Source organism: Tursiops truncatus, chromosome 2 (genome assembly GCF_011762595.2).
Source record: "Tursiops truncatus isolate mTurTru1 chromosome 2, mTurTru1.mat.Y, whole genome shotgun sequence".
NCBI lineage: Eukaryota > Metazoa > Chordata > Mammalia > Artiodactyla > Delphinidae > Tursiops > Tursiops truncatus.
In genome coordinates this window covers 78,578,737-78,598,357 of record NC_047035.1, presented here as the reverse complement: position 1 = coordinate 78,598,357, position 19,621 = coordinate 78,578,737, and the positions used below count along the sequence as shown (strand labels likewise).

Here is a 19,621-nt window from a genome sequence, read left to right as displayed (position 1 = left end):
GGTTTACTACAGAGAATGAAATAGGTTTATATTCTGCACTCACAGAATTTAGAGTCTAGTGGAAATAATACCCATAATTATGCAAAAAAGATAGGCGAGAGAAAGAGAGGAATACACTTAACCTAGATTTTTTTTTTCCAGCTGAATGCTTTTCCTCTAAAATCAGGAACAAGACGAGGATGCCCACTCTTACCATTTATATTAAAAAATTAGAAATAAAATTACCATATGATCCAGCAATATTCACTCCTAGGTATATATCTGAAGGAAACGAAAACACAAATTTGAAAACATTGAACCCCAGTGTTCATAGCATTATTTACAATAGCCAAGACAAGATATGGGAGCAACTTAAGTGTTCATGAACAGATGAATGCATAGAGAGAATGTGAGATATATATACATATATATGTAATATATATACACAATGGAATATTACTCAGACATAAAAAAGAATGCAATTTTGCCATTTACAACAACGGGGATGGACCTGGAAGGTATTATGTTTAGTGAAATAAGTCAAACACAGAAAGGCAAAATTCTGTGTTTTTACTTATATGTGGAATCCAAAAAACAAAACAAAAGAATGAATATAACAAAACAGAAATAGACTCACAGTACAGAGAACAAACTAGTCATTACCAGTGGGAAGAAGGATTGGACTGGAACAAGATAGAGGAAGGGCATTAAGACACAGAAACTACTAGATGTAAAATAAATAAGATACAAGGGTGTAATGTACAACACAGGGAATATAGCCAATATTTTATAACAACTTTATATGGTATATAATCTATAAAAATATTGAATCACTATGTTTGTATACCTGAAACTAATATAATATTATCACTCAACTATACTTCAATTAAAAAATTAAAAATATTAGTTTGAGATGAATTGTAAAAAGAACAGGTCTAAACATCAGCTTAGGGAACTGGAAGCTTAACCTGAGGAATTTTTACATAACCCAGTGCAAAATCACAAAGGGATGAAAAAGTATAGGAGTTTGTTACATTTGGTACCCTTTATTTCTCTTTTTGGGGTCTACAGTTTCCTCAACTTCCTGTGATTGCATGTATATGTTTAGTCTTTGGGAGATAAGACACAGGAAATGTTTGAAGTCATAAAGGGAATTGTTGGAAAGCTTTGAGAATAACAGAAGGCACGGTGAGAAGGAGTGGTTTTGTATTTAACTGATACATGTATCTTTATTATATTCTTGATCCTATTTTTGTTGGATTTAAGGAAAAGTGGGGTGTTTATCTTTTCCTCATATACCCCTTACTCCTATGAATTTCTATTTATAGGTCTTTTGGAAGATGACATGACTTTATACAATACACTTATATCTCTACTGATTTAGCATCTTCTGACAATTCTCTATTATCTCCTCACTATAAAGAGTGAATAATTAGCTAAATTTTATTTAGTATTTACTATATGCCTGATCCTGTATTAACTCAATTATCACAACAACCCTGTGAGTTAAGTACTGTTATCCCCATCTTACATATGATGAAACTGGGTTAACTAGAAGTTATCTAGGCCAAGTTTATACTACTAGTCAGTTGGTGGGATACACATAAGCAACTGGCCCTTATGCTTCTGCTTTTAGCCTCTGTTCTATATGGCCTCTCCCTAAGTCAGTGATATACCTATGTTTTAATTCTGTTATTGAAGGATTAAGTAAACATACAGGTACTTTTCTCAAGCTACTTAGCTTTAAATTTTTAAGTGAGAAATTTAAGTATAGACATTTGTCATAGTTTATAAAATAAATTACTTTCAGTGGATTTCTAATAGTTTCTCAGTGCTGAAGCAAAACAAATACTTACTGGATGGATTCTGGTGCTGCATTTAGTTTTTAATTAGTGACTGTGAAAATAATTTCTCACTGTTGTTAAAGCAATTCAGTAGTAGAATCACTTTAAAACATTAATTCTTACTTATAAATAAATTCACCTTAGACAAACAATACATAAAAATGAAATGATACCACTTAAAGTGAACAATAGACTTTTGTTAAAGTGTCTAAATGTAGCAGTAAGTAAAGAGGTGAGTTGGCAACTGCACTGATTTGGAAAGCTACTGACTTTGGGAACAAAGTGATGCTGACAAAGTCACCTCTACTGTTCAGATTTGGAAGTTTGATAGCAACCTATGCTCACTCTGTAAACAAAAATATCCCAAGAAAAAAAGAAAACAAAATATTTTCCTCTCTTTCCCCAAGTGACACATTTTCTTGGCTTTTGTCCCATAAATATGTTCATTTTAACACAATCAAAAGATATTTCAATCCAGACATAAAACAAAAATTCTGTATAAGAAAGCTGATTTAAAGGCATTCATAGTAAAATGACATGTCTAAAGTGTGTTACACATTAATAACATCATCCTTAAATAGAATGTCTTTTAAATGTCATATTCAGAAATTGACATACTGATTTTTTAAAAATCCAATTTAATTACTTTATGTCTGCATTATACAAGATTTGAGGAGGGAGAGTTTAAAATCCTTTTCTAACTCATCCAGAAGCAGTGTCTTCATTATTTTTCCTTCATTCTTTCACTATGTTTAAATAACATATTTGAGTGAAAATTTAAAAATTCAGTGAAAATTAAGATGTTTCCAAACACATTGATAAATTCATTCAAGAAATTGTTTGGATTCCTACAAGTAAGTATATTTAACCTGAGGTTAACGTGATGTTCAGAGGCATATAATATAGTTCAAAACACAAGAATAAGTTAATAATCTGATAACTTCCTACCAGTCAAGGATATGTCCCAGAATATATAATAAAAAGTTTGGAAAATATGGGAGAAAAATTGAGAGACATGGAAGAAAAATTGGGGAGGTCCCAGTTTCAAATAAACAGAATAGAAATAGGTGGTACAGGAGAGATAGTTTTTGAAAAATAGAAGGAAATTGTTTTCAGTTAATAAGGATAAAATTATTCAGAAAAAACTTCAACCCAAAATGACTCTTGGATGCTATCAGACTTACATTCTTCACTCTAAGGAAAAAGAGAAATGCAGTAATACAGAAATGGCAGTGAGAAAAAATATTAAGTAACACAGGTATAATACAACCAAAACGTATTAGAAGATGGTGGCAGTACAGATTGAGAAGAAAGAAGAAATGCGTCTGTTCAGTCGCCTCAGGATGAATTAAATGATATTGAGAGGATCTCTGTTAGGACATCCATAAACTGCTTTTTTTCTTACATTCTAGTTGAAGTATTAGCACAAAAAAAAGAGCACAATTCAAATATACAAATTAGTTAATTTTCACAAAGTGATCACACCTGTGTAACTGCTACCCAAGTCAAAATATAAAACATTATGAAGACTACAGAAGTCCTCCTCACAGCTTTGTGCCCTTCTCAGTCACTATTCCTTCTCCCTTTCCTGACAGTGAACACCATTCTCACAATTAATACCACAGATAATTAGTTTTGCTTGTTTTTGAGCTCTATATAAAGTAAATATTTATTATTTATTCTTATGTGTTCCTTGTGCCTGGATTCTTCCACTTCATTTCACTGTGGCTGTAAAATTCATCCATATTGTTGTATAAATGGTCAGGGTTTTACTTTCCTTTTTCTTTTTTTTCTGAAAAGTATTCATATTGTGTGGATGTACTATATTTATCCATTTTATGATGGACATTTGGGTATTTTATGGGTTTACAAATAATAGTGCTATGAATATTCTAGTACATATCTTTGGTTCAAATGTGTATTCATTTTTATTGAGTAGAATTGCTGGGTTTTCTAAAGTGTTTAAAACAATTTGAACTCCCACCAGCAGTGTATTAGGGTTCCATTAGCTCCATAGCCTCACCAACACTTTGTGTTGTCAGTCTTTTTAATATTTGCCATCCTAGTGAGTACATAGTGGTATGTCAATATATTTCTAATCTGTAGTTCTCTGATCATGTTTTCTAGCCATTTGGATATCTTCTTTTGTAACTTGTCTGTTTAGGTCTCTTGTACATTCTCCTACAGGATTATCTATCATAGTTTTTTTTTTTTATATATAAATTTATTTATTTTATTTATTTATTTTTGGCTGCATTGGGTCTTCATTGCTGTGTGCGGGCTTTCTCTAGTTGCGGTGAGCGGGGGCTACTCTTTGTTGTGGTGCGTGGGCTTCTCATTGCAGTGGCTTCTTTTGTTGCACAGCACGGGCTCTAGGTGCATGTGCTTCAGTAGTTGTGGCACATGGGCTCAGTAGTTGTGGTGCATGGGCTTAGTTGCTCCACGGCATGTGGGATCTTCCCAGACCAGGGCTCGAACCACTGTCCCCTACATTGGCAGGCGGATTCTTACACACTGTGCTACCAGGGAAACCCCTCTGTCATAGTTTTTAATTAATTGGTAAGAATTCTTTTTCTATTTTAGATGTGAGCTGTGTCAGATACTGTGGCTTCCCATTTTACTCTATTTATGATGTCTTTTGATGAACAATTCATTCCTTTTCTTGTCTTTTAAGGTTAATGCTTTCTGTGTCTCATTTAAGAAAAATCTTTCCCTATCTCAAGATCATGAAGACCATGTTGTCTTCCAAAAGCTGTATTTTATGTTTCATATTACAAATATGGACTATGAACACTTTGTTAAATTGCTATTCAAAAAGTTTGAACCAATTTATATGCCTACTAAAATGTGCATAAGAGTTCCAGCTTACACTTGCTAAAACTTGCCCAAACTGGCTATTATTAATGTCTTTTATTTTACCAATATGGCAAATATGGTGTAGCTTTTTATTGTTATTGAAATTTATGGGATGTTCAAGACATACAAAAATGATCAAAAATATTATATAAAAAACACACTCAGATATCCATAACCCAGTTTTTTGTTTGTTTTTTTTGTCTGTTTGTTTGTTTTAGTATAAGCTAGTTGAAATAATCTTCTAAGTGCAAGAGACTAAGCACTTTCAGAGTCTTGGTCAATTATCTCTTGTTTATAACATTAGTGTGATAACAGATTCTAACAAAGTTACCAGCAAGGTAAATTTTCACAAGTGGCTGTCTCAAATCATTTTGGGAGTGAGAGGTTCACAGGTGCATAAATAAATTAAATTTTTTCTTATGAATTAATTTTTAGGATGAAAATTAGGTTTCTATGTGGAAATTCCTCAGCTTAAAACTCTTGGCATTAAAATGTCATGAACCTAGATAGTACAATGGAGTAATGGGAAGGATAATCTCCAAAGGATTAAAAAACAGTAGAGTATCTTGATGGTCCCAAAGTTTCATTCCTTGGCACATTTACCCAGTATAGACTTGATCAGAAAAAAGAGATTGGTCACAGTAACAGATGACCTTCAACTTCTGGGAAGCTGTGTATAATAGTGGACCTTTTGGCCTATCTGTTATCTACTGTAGTTTGAGAGTAGCTGCATGTTATCAGGACCCCTAGTTTTTCCCACATGGCAGTGCAAAGACGTATCTGTCTCCAAACACATCACAAATGGAAGCAGCTCCATCCCAAGTGTTATTAGTAGGCAAGCAAACCAGCCAGGTGTTGCCAGAAAATGGGGCAGGAAACCCTTATAACCTGCACATCTTCCTCAAGGAATAGCTTTGGGTTGGGAGCCCCAAGTCCCAAATGTAGATACATTTTGTGTAACATGAGTTCCAATTCAAAATCTCTCTGCAACTATCAGACACTGTTTAAACCAAAGATGTGAGTGAGGAAAGTTCCTAATTCTCTTTACTTCTAGACTAGAGAAGTTGTAGAGGGATTCTGACATGGGAACTTTAAATCCTTTGCCTGGTAGTTGTATCCTCTGTCTTCTAGGTATAAATGCTGTTGGGTGTCATGTTTATCAAAGGATCACCAAACAGAAAGGAATGGGAAAAGCTCATCTGGGCTGAATCTCTACTCTTCCACAGAATTTTACTTGAACTCAGAAAAATAGCAGTCTGTTTTTCTTTGAAATGTACAAAAAATGAAAATCTTCCAGTAGTCAAATGTTTCATAATTCTTGAAGCAAGAAGTTCCTCAAAAATGGAATTTTTCTTTTTTAGCTTTTGATACTAAATCTTTAATATTTGCTTAGGGATTTTCCTTTACCTTTTTTAAACTTTGGTTCACTTTTAAGTATTAACTTGCATGTTAAGCTATAACACTTCAGAATAATTTACATTCATTTTTCTTAGTACTTCAAGAAAGAATATAGTCAGTGAATGTTGAATTAATGAGCTTAGTGGCCTACAAAAAAAAAAAAAAAAGGAAATTCGGCATCCCAAGAATGGCTGTTTGCTGATACATGAAGGAAATTGATTATTATATTTGACTTAATGTTTCAGTGTATAAGAATGAAATAATATTAATTTTAAAAGCAGCTTAAGATCTTCATACGGAGCTCTTTGAAGGTTATTTTGTTTTCTATTTACTTCTATTCAAAATATATAATATATATTAAATCCTACTTCTTTTATCTGCTTTATTGATGATTAGCTGTGTAGTTATCTTCTAAGCATTCTTTGCCTGAAATTCGAAGTTCTAACTGGAACACCCTTAAAGAGAGGTACTTTCCCGCAAGTTCCTTAATAATTAAGTCCCATAAAGTCAATGATCATCCCAGGATTCAGTTCATCCCAAGAATTTTACTGCCCTTTTCTGTTTTATTAGTAATCTTCAGTCTCAACAGATGGTGATTCTGGTTTCTTACTTCTTTATCTTCTTAAATCCTCTTAGTTTCTTGGTTCAATCAAGATTTATCTCAGTTCCAGAACTTTGGAGAAAGTAAGGAATAACAGTATACGGAAACAATCAACAATCCTTAAGAAAATGGTATTAACTTTTTAGTATTTATAATCTATCATTTTCAGTGGATCTAACTGGGAAGTGTCGAAAGCTCAGATCTAGTGTAGAGGACATTACAAGCAATTTAAGGGTCAGAAATTAGATCAATTTGTTTTAATTGAAATTTCGGTAATGGTTTATTTCCTTACTCTGGCTATCATTTGCTAAGACATAAGGTATTAAAGTCATTGATATTACTCATTGGAAGTATTCTGAAATAAAAATCAATGGGTTTTTTTTGCATAAGGTAACACTTTAAAATATATTCAGATTTAATCTTATTAACATGAAGTTTATACAGGAAAAAAACCTTGATAAGTTGCAGATGCTTTATTTCTTAAAACCTAAAGTTTAAAGTCACGTTTCATGTTTTATAAAAGGCCAAATTATGGTAGCTTTAAAGACCATTAGTGTAGAAGTCAATTAACTAAGGCCCACAGGCCAAAGCCAGCTTGCTGCCATTTTGATACCACCTACAAGCTAAGAAGGATTTTTACAAATGAACATTTGCAACTGATGCCAGGGAGTACTAACTTTGAACACTTATTAAGTGAAATGTTATCCCAAAAGAAAAAAAAAAAGAGAACTTCATTCTTCTCATTAGTAGACATGTATTTTTTAATGATCTCAATTACTATTATTACATTTTGAATTTTGTTAACAAAGCAGTTTGTTTTCTACATTTTGTTAGATTTTCTATAATTTGTCATGTTCCAGATGATGTCCTCAATTTTGCCTCTTGGCCTGCAAAATTTAAAATATTTACTATCTGGTCCTTTATAGAAAAAGTTTGCTAACCTCTGCATTATACCATCACCAAATACTGCAATCACACTAATCCATTGTCAAGAATATAAATATTATAAATGGCAAGTATTTTGTATAAAATCTACTCAAGATATCACTAATAATTTTCATAGTTTTCCTAAACTTATGGATATATGTTTCCTTCTGCAGCTACTATTAAATCTAAGAGATTGGAATTGAAAGATATTATTTTGGTCCATCTCTATCTGAAAAACATGAAAGATTTCTCATCTATTAACTCAGCATATGTGACCACCTTCAAGCATTGCCTGCCTGCAAGGTATGTAACTTACTGCTACATGAAGGGAAAGTTGCCTGAATGCCTGATACCAGGCATTTCTCTGGTTATCTCCTTTAATCCTCACTCAAGGTTCATGCTCTGATATCCCTGACTTTGAAACCTGTTCGTTATCATGTTCTCTCCCATTGGTATAGTGGTTGTGTTGTTTTTCAAATTTATGTGGTTTTCTAGCATGGTTTATTATCACAGGTTTCTTTTATTTCCCTCTCTTATTTACCAATTCTTACTATTTCTTAACAACAGTTGTCAGTAATTCACAAATGGAGATACACATTCATGGTAAGGCTTAAGAAATAAAGGGATTCTGGGATATGAGGAGAGAAAAATTAATATTGGAAAGTGGCATTGGCAGTGAGGTAAAGAATGAATCTTCGTGGAACCAGTACACTCTTCCTTTTACTCCCTCAATTCATCTCTATACCTCCAGTGTATGGTCATTTTCAAATTGTCTAATTTGGCCTTGTTTTAATTATCCTTAAAAATAAATGGTTTCAGACATAATCTTAAACAACCAAACATCAGATGTTTTGTTGTTGTTTTGCCTGCACAAGACTAATCAGGACAATTTGCTAATATTTAATTATCTTTTCCAATTATTTTGGAATATATAACTTTCAAATTAAAAAGTGAAAGAAGGGCTTCCCTGGTGGCGCAGTGGTTAAGAATCCACCTGCCAATGCAGGGGACATGGGTTCAATCCCTGGCCCAGGAAGACCCGACATGCCACGGAGCAACTAAGCCCGTGAGCCACGACTACTGAAACCCGCGTGCCTAGAGCCCGTGCTCCGCAGCAAGAGAAGCCACAACAATGAGAAGCCCACGCACCGCAATGAAGAGTAGCCCCCACTCACTGCAGCTAGAGAAAGCCCGTGTACAGCAACGAAGACCCAGCAAGTCGAAAATAAAATTAATTAATTAATTATTTATTTTTAAAAAGTGAAGAAAATAAAAATGGTTTTGATTGTACAATATAAAATGCTTCAAGAAATTCCAGTTGTTTGACAGAAATGTTAATTTTTTATAGGACGTTTTCTAGAAATAGGTATTTATTTAATTTTGATGCAGAACACTATACTAGGGACATATATTTTAAAAACAAAAGAAAGTAAAAAGACTTTTTCCATGGCACACTCAGAGATAAAAATAATTTTTCTATAAAACAGCCCACGTCCCACTAGAAGTAAATAAGGAGAAAAGAATTTACTGATGAGAGAATGCTTTAAGACTTAGTAGGCATGGGATAAAAGAATATTGTGGCATTAAGCAGGGAAATTGGTACTTTCTCCAAGATCTCTGCCTTGCTCTAGGCCCATTCCAGGTAGCCACAGTGAGCAGCATCCATCCGTGAGAAGGCTAACCCATCTGCCCCCAGAACCAGTGGAGGACAGTGACTCAATATATGAGAAGCTCTTTTCCCATTAGGCAGATGAGATTGGAAATGCTCATCTGATTTGCTACACTTAAGGGCTTAAGCGCCTGACATCTGCCAGCCATTCCACCATGTAGGCAGCACTAAGATTACAACTTCCTATTCAGACCTCTTTGGCTCTGAAACCAAGTGTTATTTCTGCTTTGTCTCCCAACTAACTGGTTAAATCCACCTTTCAATTCATATTGCTTCCAACCCTGTTTTCTCAGGCTTTGTCCTGTTTTCCATCTATTCCTTCAAAGTGTTGATGAATTTCAAAAATATATATATATTTGACACTCCTACAGATTGCCCTCCCTATTGTAAAAACCTACCCCACTATATGACTCCCTTCAGACTAAGAAGGAATTATCCAAGAGGTAGGAAGAGGACCGAGTTCAAGTAGGACCATGGAATCCTAGGGAAGATAACTTCAATGAGAGTCAGGGTTCAGTAGTATTCATTACTACAAATGAAGACTAAGAAAAGAACATAGGTTTGACTTATGAGGGCCTCAACATTGTTTTTCATTCTTTTCTTCCTATTTCTGATCAATTTCCATGATTCTTCTCTGTCTTTGGCATTAGTACCCTTTCCACACAACATTGAGAGAATCCCCACTGTCCCACTACCTTCAGACTAAAGAGTTGTTATAGAGGTAGGACAAGGACGACAGTAGCGTTGGGATCAGGGAACTCCCAGGAAGGCTTCCTCAAGGGTGAGTGTTTGGCAATGTTTATTGCTCTTTGGGCTTAGGAGTTAATGTGAGGGCTGTGAAAGGTAGGAGGGAGGTGAAACAGAAGAGATATTTTTAGAATAGGGAAATTTTAAATCTATTTTAAGAGAAAAAAAGAGCCCACAGAAGAAAGATTGGAGATACAAAAGAGGGTAGGAGTAGAGAAGGGATGGGGTATGCTTCTTACGCTGAAGCAAGATTGAAAAAGCAGAGTCTGGATGAATTTACTAAAACATTAGTGGAGAGTTGGAATTAAGACAGATGGCTCCCATTTCAGTAAACTAGGAAGTGCTATCAGATTACATTTATTTAATTGCTCAGATAATTCAGGTGAATTGACAGAGAAATTTATATACTGGTTCAAGAGAGCTGACTCATATTTTGACAGCTTTTATCTTTCTATCCTACCAAAATTTCATTGAAATGACAGAAGAAATGTAAAACAATAATAAATCCATAGCAACTTTAGAAAGCAGGGAAGGGTGCCATCAGAAGTGCAAATTTCTGGAAGGTATAAAGCAAATAGGATAAGATTGATGGCATATACCAGCAAAGGGGAGCCTGCAGCTCCATAGAGATGGAAAATATCCTTCAGAACAAAAGGAGTCTATAAATAAGCCCAAGATAAAAGACTGCAGGGAACTGAGAAGAATAGGTTATGTCTGGTTGGCTAGGGTGGTAGAACAATTGTACCAGTGTCCTGCCTTCAGGATGATTCTACTGTGTAATTCTTTCTTAATCTTTCTTTCCCAATTTTGTTTTATACCTTCCATAAATTCCTTCCTATTCTTGCATGCTGGTAGTACCCTCTAACTTTGCAGCATTGCTACAGATATAGTTTTAGATTTATATTCCTACTGTCACTTCAGTAGAATTTTTAGAGGGACAAGAAATTAATGTTTAGGTTCCGTCAGTGACCTTGAACTACAACAATGAGAGAAGATCCTTTCCACATCGACTTTCTTGGTTTTGGTTTTGTTTTTTTTTTGTTTTACATTGTTCCTTTAAATTTGGTTTATTTTTCAGAGTATGTGTAGAAACTATGTTGCCAGAAGAAGTACTTTTCTCAATAGATTGCCTTATCCACCAGAGTGACATAAAGATTGATGATGGTCTCTTTCACCCTAAAGAGATTCTGCATGTTCAGAATATTTCTCACTGGGCACCTGCTAGCATTGGACCATATAGTCTATCAAGGTTAGTAGACATGTTTTCTTGTTTTTGTGGCAATCAACTAAATATGTGAAGGAAGTTGACAAGTTGGCTCTTTTTTAATAACAAAGTTTTCAATTCAACTATAATCTTTATCATGTTCGTGATCCCAAGTATATATAGTGACATCTTTAAAAGGGGAACTTGATATATAGGCAAAAATAATTAAGAAAAGCAATTCTATATATTATTTCATCTATGAAAAGTTAAAACACTATTTAAATTTTTTTGGTAATTAACTGAAAATAAGTATGAATTAATTCCAATTTGTTATAGTCTTAGTTTGGAATATGAAACAAATATATTTGTAATTTTTTGGTTATTGATTTCTAGCTTAACTAAATGATAGTCAAAGAATGTACTCTAGATAATTTTAGTCTCTTGCAATTTGTTGAGGCTTGCTTTATGGCCGAGCACATGATCAGTTTTGATAAATGATTCATATATGTATGTATTCTTTTATTATTTGGTGCAGGGTTGTATATATGCCAATTAAGGAAGGTTTATTAAAAGTATTCTTTAGGGCTTCCCTGGTGGCGCAGTGGTTGAGAGTCTGCCTGCCGATGCAGGGGATGCGGGTTCGTGCCCCGGTCCGGGAAGATTCCACATGCCGCGGGGCGGCTGGGCCCGTGAGCCATGGCCGCTGAGCCTGCGCATCCGGAGCCTGTGCTCCGCAACAGGAGAGGCCACAACAGTGAGAGGCCCGTGTACCGCCAAAAAAAAAAAAAAAAAAAAAGTATTCTTTAGTACATGCACCCCAGTGTTCATAGCAGCACTATTTACAATAACCAAGACACAGAAGCAACACAAGTACCTGTCAACAGATGACTGGCTTAAGAAGTTGTAATATATATATATATATATATATATATATATATATATATATATATATATAATGGAATTACTCAGCCATAAAAAAATGAAATATTGCCATTTACAGCAATGTGGATGGACCTAGAGAATATTATGCTTAGTGAAATGTCAGAGAAAGACAAATACCATATGATATCTCGTATACATGGAATCTAAAAAATTAACACAAATGAATCCATATACAAAACAGAAACAGGCTCACAGATGTAGAAAACAAACTTATGGTTACCAAAGGGGAGAGGGAAGAGGGATGGACAAATGAGGAGTATGAGATTAACAGTTACAAATTAGTATTCGTAAAATAGATAAGCAACAAGGATTTACTGTATAGCACAGGAAATTAAATCCTATATCTTATAATTACTTGTAACATTGAAATACAGTCTGCAAAAACCTGAATCATTAGGCTGTATACCTGAAATTAACACAATATTGTAAATCAACTATACTTTAATTTATTTTATTTTATTATTTTTTTTTTTTGTGGTACGTGGGCCGCTCACTGTTGTGGCCTCTCCCGTTGCGGAGCACAGGCTCCGGACGCGCAGGTTCCGTGGCCATGGCTCACGGGCCCAGCCGCTCCGCAGCATGGGGGATCTTCCCAGACCAGGGCACGAACCCGTGTCCCCTGCATCGGCAGGTGGACTCTCAACCACTGCGTCACCAGGGAAGCCCTAATTTTTTTTTAATATTCTTTAGATCTTCTATAGCTTTGCTGATTTTTTTCTTTCCTTTCTTCACCAGTAATTGAGAGAGGTGGTTGTATGGGCTTATGTTCTCCTTTAAGTTTTGTCAGTTTTGCTTTAGATAGTTGAAGATATGTGAAAGCAAGTTTAGAATTGTTTTATCTTTCTGATGGATATCCTTTTACTATACATCCACTTTCAAAGTAAAATAAATGCACTGCACTGATTTTTTTGGTTAGTGTTTCCATGGTATGTACTTTTTCATCCTTTTACTTCCAAATTTTCTCTATTCTTATATTTAAAGAATATCCATTATAAGTAGCACCTAGCTGTAATTTTAATCCACTTTGAAACTATTTGCCACTTAATTAGAGCAGTTACTTTTAATTAGTCATGGATTTGTGTTTATACTTATCATCTAACTATCGAGTTGGCCAAAAAGTTCGTTTGGGTCTTTCCGTAAGATGTTACAGAAAAACCAGAACAAACTTTTTGGGCAACCCAATATTTTCTCCTTTTCTCACTGGTTTCATGTTTCTTTATTTTCCTTCTTTACATTATTTAAGGTTAATCAGACTTTCTTCATGTTAGGTATACATTCTTTTATATGTTTTAGTAAATATCCCAAAGAATACACCATACAACTTTTACTTATTACAACCTAATATAGTTTCATACATTTAAAACTTCTTGGAAAATGCTAGGCCCTTAGAATATTTAAGTCCATATATCACCGTTCTTTGTGTTATTGTTATCAAACATTTTAGTCCTATCTACGTTTTATTCCTCAGAACACATCATAGTTTCTATTTTGTATGGTCAGTATTCATTTATATTTACCCCCAGTTTTTACTCTCCCTGTTGAATTTCTATGTTTCCTTGGAATTATTTTTCTTTTTCCAGAAGAACTCATTTTTGTTTTTATTTTAGTGGGCATATGCTGGCAACAATTTCACTTGCTTTTTTGTTTGTTTGCTAATGTCTTTATTTCACTTTCACTTTTGGAGGATATTTTTGGTGGGTATAAAATCTTAGGATGACAGCTTTCTTTCAGCAACTTGAAAATGTCATTCCATTATCTGTCTTTCATTATTACCATTGAAAAATCAACTATCATTCTTATTTCTGTAATTTGGAAATATTTTTCTTTGTCTTTTTTTCAGCAGTTTTGCTATGATGTGACTTGTTGCAGTTTTCTTTGACTTGATGTCTTTCAATTTGGAAATTCTTTGCCTTTATTTCTTCAATTTTTTTTCCTGTCCTGTTTTTCCTCTAGGATGCCAATTAGATATACTTTTTTACTCATCTTATATTAAAGCTATAAACTTTTTAGTGTTTCATCTCTTTTATTCACCAAATTTCAACCCAAATACTTTCTGGTATTTCTTTCAGATCACTTATCCTCTCTTCATCTTCCAATATTCTCTTTAGCCCACCTATTGAGTTTTAAATTTCAGTTATTACATTTTTAGTCCCAGAATTTCTATTTGATTTTTTAGAATTTATAAATTCTTCATGTTATTTATTTTTTGAACCTAAGTATAGCTCTCTTTATCCAACCTGATAATTCCAATAAACGGGTCATCAATTGATCTGATTTTTTCTCCTGTCCTATTTTGTGTCATGTCTGTTTTCTTATTTTTTTATTAGTATCAAATATTATGTTTGCTAACCTGTAGAGGCTCTGGATAATGTTATCTTTCTCTATGGATCTGGTTTGCCAATAGAATCTTGGCAGATTACCATATTCTAATTCTAGGACTCAGTTGCAGATTTGGTGATGCTCAAGCTACCTTTTGTTTGTCTCTGCTTTTCTAGTATGTGGACACCTGGGTTTCTAGCTGAGATCCTGGAGTTTTTAATTAAGATCTCTCCCCCTTGGAAGTTTCTGAACTATAGTTTTTGTCCCCCTAGGACTGTAAGACTATAGAAAACCTTGCTCAGCAAGTCCTTCAGTGGCTTTCTGCCTAGCTTCTTATTCTCTTGTTTGGTGTAATTTAATAATTCAGCAAATGATTTCTTATTCTTCAGTTCATTTACTTGTAGAAATGCATGTTTTATTGTTTGTACTATATCTTATAAAATAATTGCGTGCATCATAAAGCATATACTTTTAAAATGTACTAACTTTTCTTATCTTAGCATTAAAAAAAAGCGTCTTCATATAGTCTGCTTTCCCTGGAACCCAAGAGAAGTTTATTTGTTTGTTTTTCTTCTTTTTCATTTTCTTAACCAGGCCCTCAGAGTTTGTATCATTAAAGTAGTTATTAATGTTTGGAATAGACATAAGATTATAAAATTTAGCATTGGAAAGAACCTAAGACATCATCTTCTGTTGGCTAATCTCCCACACAGTGCAGAAATGTTTCCTGCAGCATCCTTGGCATATGCTTATCCGGTCTCAATTTGGATATCTTCAGCAAAGGAGCTCATCATTTCCTGAAACAAACCATTCTGTTGGACAACTCTATTTTAAAAATCCTTATGTTGAGCTAAAATATGCCTCTTTGTAACTTATACTCATTTACTCATTGTTTTAAGTTTTCCTTCTGGAATAAGTCAAAACAAGAGAACACTTCAGATAGCTGTATTTAAAGCAGATCTAAATGCCATTCCTGTCTTTTTTATTTTTTATTTTTTTGCCTTCTTGTCCCAAAGCATTGAAGGTAATTTGCTAAACTTGGATAATAATAATCATAAGAAAGGCCATATTTGGTAATAATTTAAAAGCTATCTTTACATTATACAAATCCCTCTGACATTTTGAAGACAAAAAGCCTTTTGTAATTATCTTGAATTACATTTTTGTATACAAAAAAAGAGTAAGAAGACTGCCATCTATTTTCAGATGACACTACATGACCACATGTGGGAATGTAGAGAAAAACAATATTCAGTTGTAGAGATATGACTGAAATATTCGGGTGTGCATTTTTGTTTCCTTTTCATACATAGACTGTCTTTAAAACCTGTTGTTTGTGAATTAATAATAATGACAATAATCTTATAGCAGCTAATGTTTGTTGAGTACTTACTATATGTAATTCATGTATCTTGGTTCTACTTTAGACTGAGTTCTCTGCTCAATAAAAACTCTCTAATTCCTTATAATGTAACTTATGATCCAAACAGGATGCTTTGAGCATCAAAGAAGGTACTATTAGTAACTACTCTGAGACAATAGGTATAACCTGGAACTGTCCAGGCAGAGGGGGACTTAGAGTCACTCTTCTTGAAGTTGAATTCTAGTTATTCCATTGGCTGATACTGTTTGCCCAGAAATTTGCATATATATGCCACATTGTTTCAAAAAGTTCTAAAAGGCATTTTTAAAACATTATTAAGTCCTGTTCTCCTTATGATTTAAGATCCCACTTAAACCCCACCCTCTCCATCACCTTCATGATTGAACAATGTAGTTTTATAAGCAAAATTTACTACTTTTTTTCATAATTTTTCAAAAATGATAAATATCCATTGTTCTTTTTCCATTCTTCTTCAGCTAAAATGGAGGAAACAGTAGGGCTTAGAAGTCTAGACTGCCTATCCTCGCCTGCCAGCCCTTAAGATATTCTCAAAATGGGAGAAGAGGTATATTTTGAAGAATCAGAACTGTTGTGTTAATAATCCCAGATTCCAGACCTAATTAAAAGTCAGAGCATGGAGAGCACCTAGTGCTTCCAAATTATTTTGCAAAAATGCTATATTTGCAAAACTAATCCCATGATCCCTAAAGAATGCCCATCCTTATTCTAAGCAGTGTTCTCAGTCTTGGCACCATCACGTGGGGCTGATTCCTGAGTTTCACTCTGACTTAATTGGTCTAGGGAGGGGCCTAGGTTTGAGATTTTTTATATATATCTAAGGTTGAAAGCCACTATTGTAAAGCTACATGGGGGAAAGAAAAGATTTTTTCTAGGCCCAAGATTTGTGATTGCAAGTGCTGGCATAAGTAAAGTGCATGCAGGAAGATCACATAGATTCCAGATTTTCACACCTCAAGATCAATGCATCACTCTGAAACATCTGGTTGATTCTAAAGGAAACTTTCAGAATCTTGCTGGTCAGATCAAGGGGGGAGGAGATTCATATTTTTCCCCCAAAATATGTCCTTTTAACCTCAACCTGGCAGAAATCACTTTAGATCTTCTGTTCATAAATTAAAGAACTATGTGAGTTCCTTTTTGCAATATTGCATACTCTAGAAATTGGATCAAAACAATGATTAGGGAAATATAATGTGTATCCAGTTTCTTTTGTTAGTAGAAGAGAAAAACAGCGTAGAAATACTTATTTCCCTCTGTTCTTGCCTTTGTACTCTTTAAAATGGGTTTAAGATAGTTACTGTTTATCCTGTCGCTAAGGAGGCAAGTTTCACACATTAATTTTCATTAGGAGCAATATCAGATGATTACCATACAGAAGCGCCTCCTCTTTTTATGCTATCTTTTCTAATTTATACGTTGCCACAGTCCATCAGCCTACCTGTGCTACCTGTAGGATGTGTTGAGGAAAATATTTTTTCACTTTAGTATCAAATATTTTTTTCTTAATGACTCAATATCATCATGTTGCTTTATTTTTTTAACCTGTATATGATTTTCTTTCCTGACTAACTTATGTCCAAAAAAGGTAGCTGCTAAATCATGATTTTGACCCATTGATTGGATATTTCTGATCCTACTTACTAGAATGAAATGAATCTCACATGAGCCAGCAGCTTAGTTGTCACACCAAACACTGGTCCATAACACTGCCAGAAGGTCGTACTGCAATGAAACTTCAGTTCCGAGAGTTAACAGTTTCCTCACGCTCCTCCCTCTGTCAAGTATGTTTAGCTGAGCTTGTGCGTATGACTTCAGTTCATAAAAAGTTTACAAGTGCAGCTGGAATGCTTAGCATTTGATTGTTACATAAATAAGTATTTGAGAACATATGTAAACTTGACAGTGTTAGTACCAGATGTTCCAGTAACACAATAATGTACTTTGAATGTCCCTTCTCATTTCGGCTTGTTTATTTTGGCACTCTTTCGTTATCTGCTAAGTTTCAGATAAGCACATATTAACTCCATCCATAGTGTTGATCCTCTTATTGTTACAATCAAGTTAGATGTATTACATTTAGTGTGTAGAAGTACAAATAGCATAGACATTAATACACAAAGTCACTTTTTACACATCCCCATAAAATACAAATATTTCACTTCCTTAATGTTTATGGTATATAAAGAATAAAGAAATCTTCTCTGGGCATATGAATGTACTCTCATCTATTTAGGAATTGCCCTTCCAATTATGAGTTTTCCAAGTATTTTCTTTCTCTTTTTGACCACCAGGCACTTCAATTAAGAGATTTCTGTCTCTTGCACAAATTCCCCTGCCTTCCTCAGGTCTTTTCCATCCCCTCACCATAGTTGACTCTATCTTGATATGTAAAAGCTATTGGCATTCAGAAGCACAATTTTTGCTTCTTTTTGGTTTTATTTTGCAGTTATTCCAAACTCACTGAAGAATTGTGAAAATAAGAATGGTACATAGAACACTTATATATCTTCTTGCCAGATTCACCTGTTGTTGACATTTTGCCCCATTTCCTTTATCAGATGAGTGTGCTCACTCGCTCTCTCTCCCTCTCTCTTTGCATATGTGTATGTATGTGTGTATATGTATACATATATATATATACACCATGTATATATTATGAATGTGTTTATGTATGTATGTATACATGTGCACCCACATTTTTTTTCTGAACCTTTTAAAAGTTAGTTGCATGATCTTTTACTCATATACTTCAGTGTGTATTTTTTCTCAGAATAATATTGTCTTACATACAAGTAAATTTTAAATAGATATATTTTTTTTCCTAATCGTCCATCTGTATTCCAATTGTGTTTGTTAACCCAATGGTATCCATTGTAAGATACCCAGGTCTGGGGCTTCCCTGGTGGCGCAGTGGTTGAGAGTCCGCCTGCCAATGCAGGAGACACGGGTTCGTGACCCGGTTTGGGAGGATCCCACAGGCCGCGGAGCGGCTGCGCTTGTGAGCCATGGCCGCTGAGCCTGCGCGTCCGGAGCCTGTGCTCCGCAACGGGAGAAGCCACAACAGTGAGAGGCCCGCGTCCCACAAAAAAAAAAAAAAAAAAAAAAAAGATACCCAGGTCTTACTTTTGGACTCAGATTGCACATGTTGTGTGTGTTCCGTATAGTTATAGGGCTCTGGGAACCTTAGTGGCCCAGCAGTTTACTAGGGAAGTAACTTATTTAGAGGAAAAAATCCAAACATGGTCAAGAATGAAAGCAAGAAGTTTAAGCCAGAAATTCAGTTCTAAGCCTCAGAATGAGAGGTTATGCAAGGCCCAAAAAGGACAATCAATCATGAGATTGGGAAACGTGGTACAATATGTGTTAAGCCAAGAGATTTAAAATGAATGCCCTGAGATTGATGGAGGTCTGTCTTTATGTGAAAACATCTCTACGGTAAAGAAGCAAGCTTGACAACCTAAAAGAGCCAGATTCTGCCTTGCTTGGGCTTTGCCATAGAAGATTGTGACTCAGTTAGTCACATGGCTTTTGTGAGATGAGATTCCCTCAGTGATCCTCTGGAGCAGAACCAAAATGGCTTCAGAGATGAAGGAGTCCAAGACCTCCTGTACTGGTTGCCTCTGATCATGAGGGAAGGGGTAGAGCGCCATCCAAGTAAGAGTAAAAATAGTAAGAAGTAACAGGGAAAAGGAGTAAAAGGCAAGTGAGCAAATGATTTCTAATTTTCAGA

At 34.6% G+C, this 19,621-nt stretch overlaps 1 protein-coding gene across 1 annotated transcript in view; it reads left to right on the top strand.

Moving 5' to 3' along the window:
* LOC141278000 (uncharacterized) overlaps window positions 1-19,621 on the top strand; it is a 263,850-nt gene that overhangs the window by 30,451 nt on the left and 213,778 nt on the right. Inside the window, exons 4-5 of the mRNA XM_073800715.1 lie at window positions 7,779-7,908; window positions 11,100-11,270. Coding sequence (XP_073656816.1) covers window positions 7,779-7,908; window positions 11,100-11,270 — 301 coding nt within the window. The remainder of the gene's footprint in view (window positions 1-7,778; window positions 7,909-11,099; window positions 11,271-19,621) is intronic.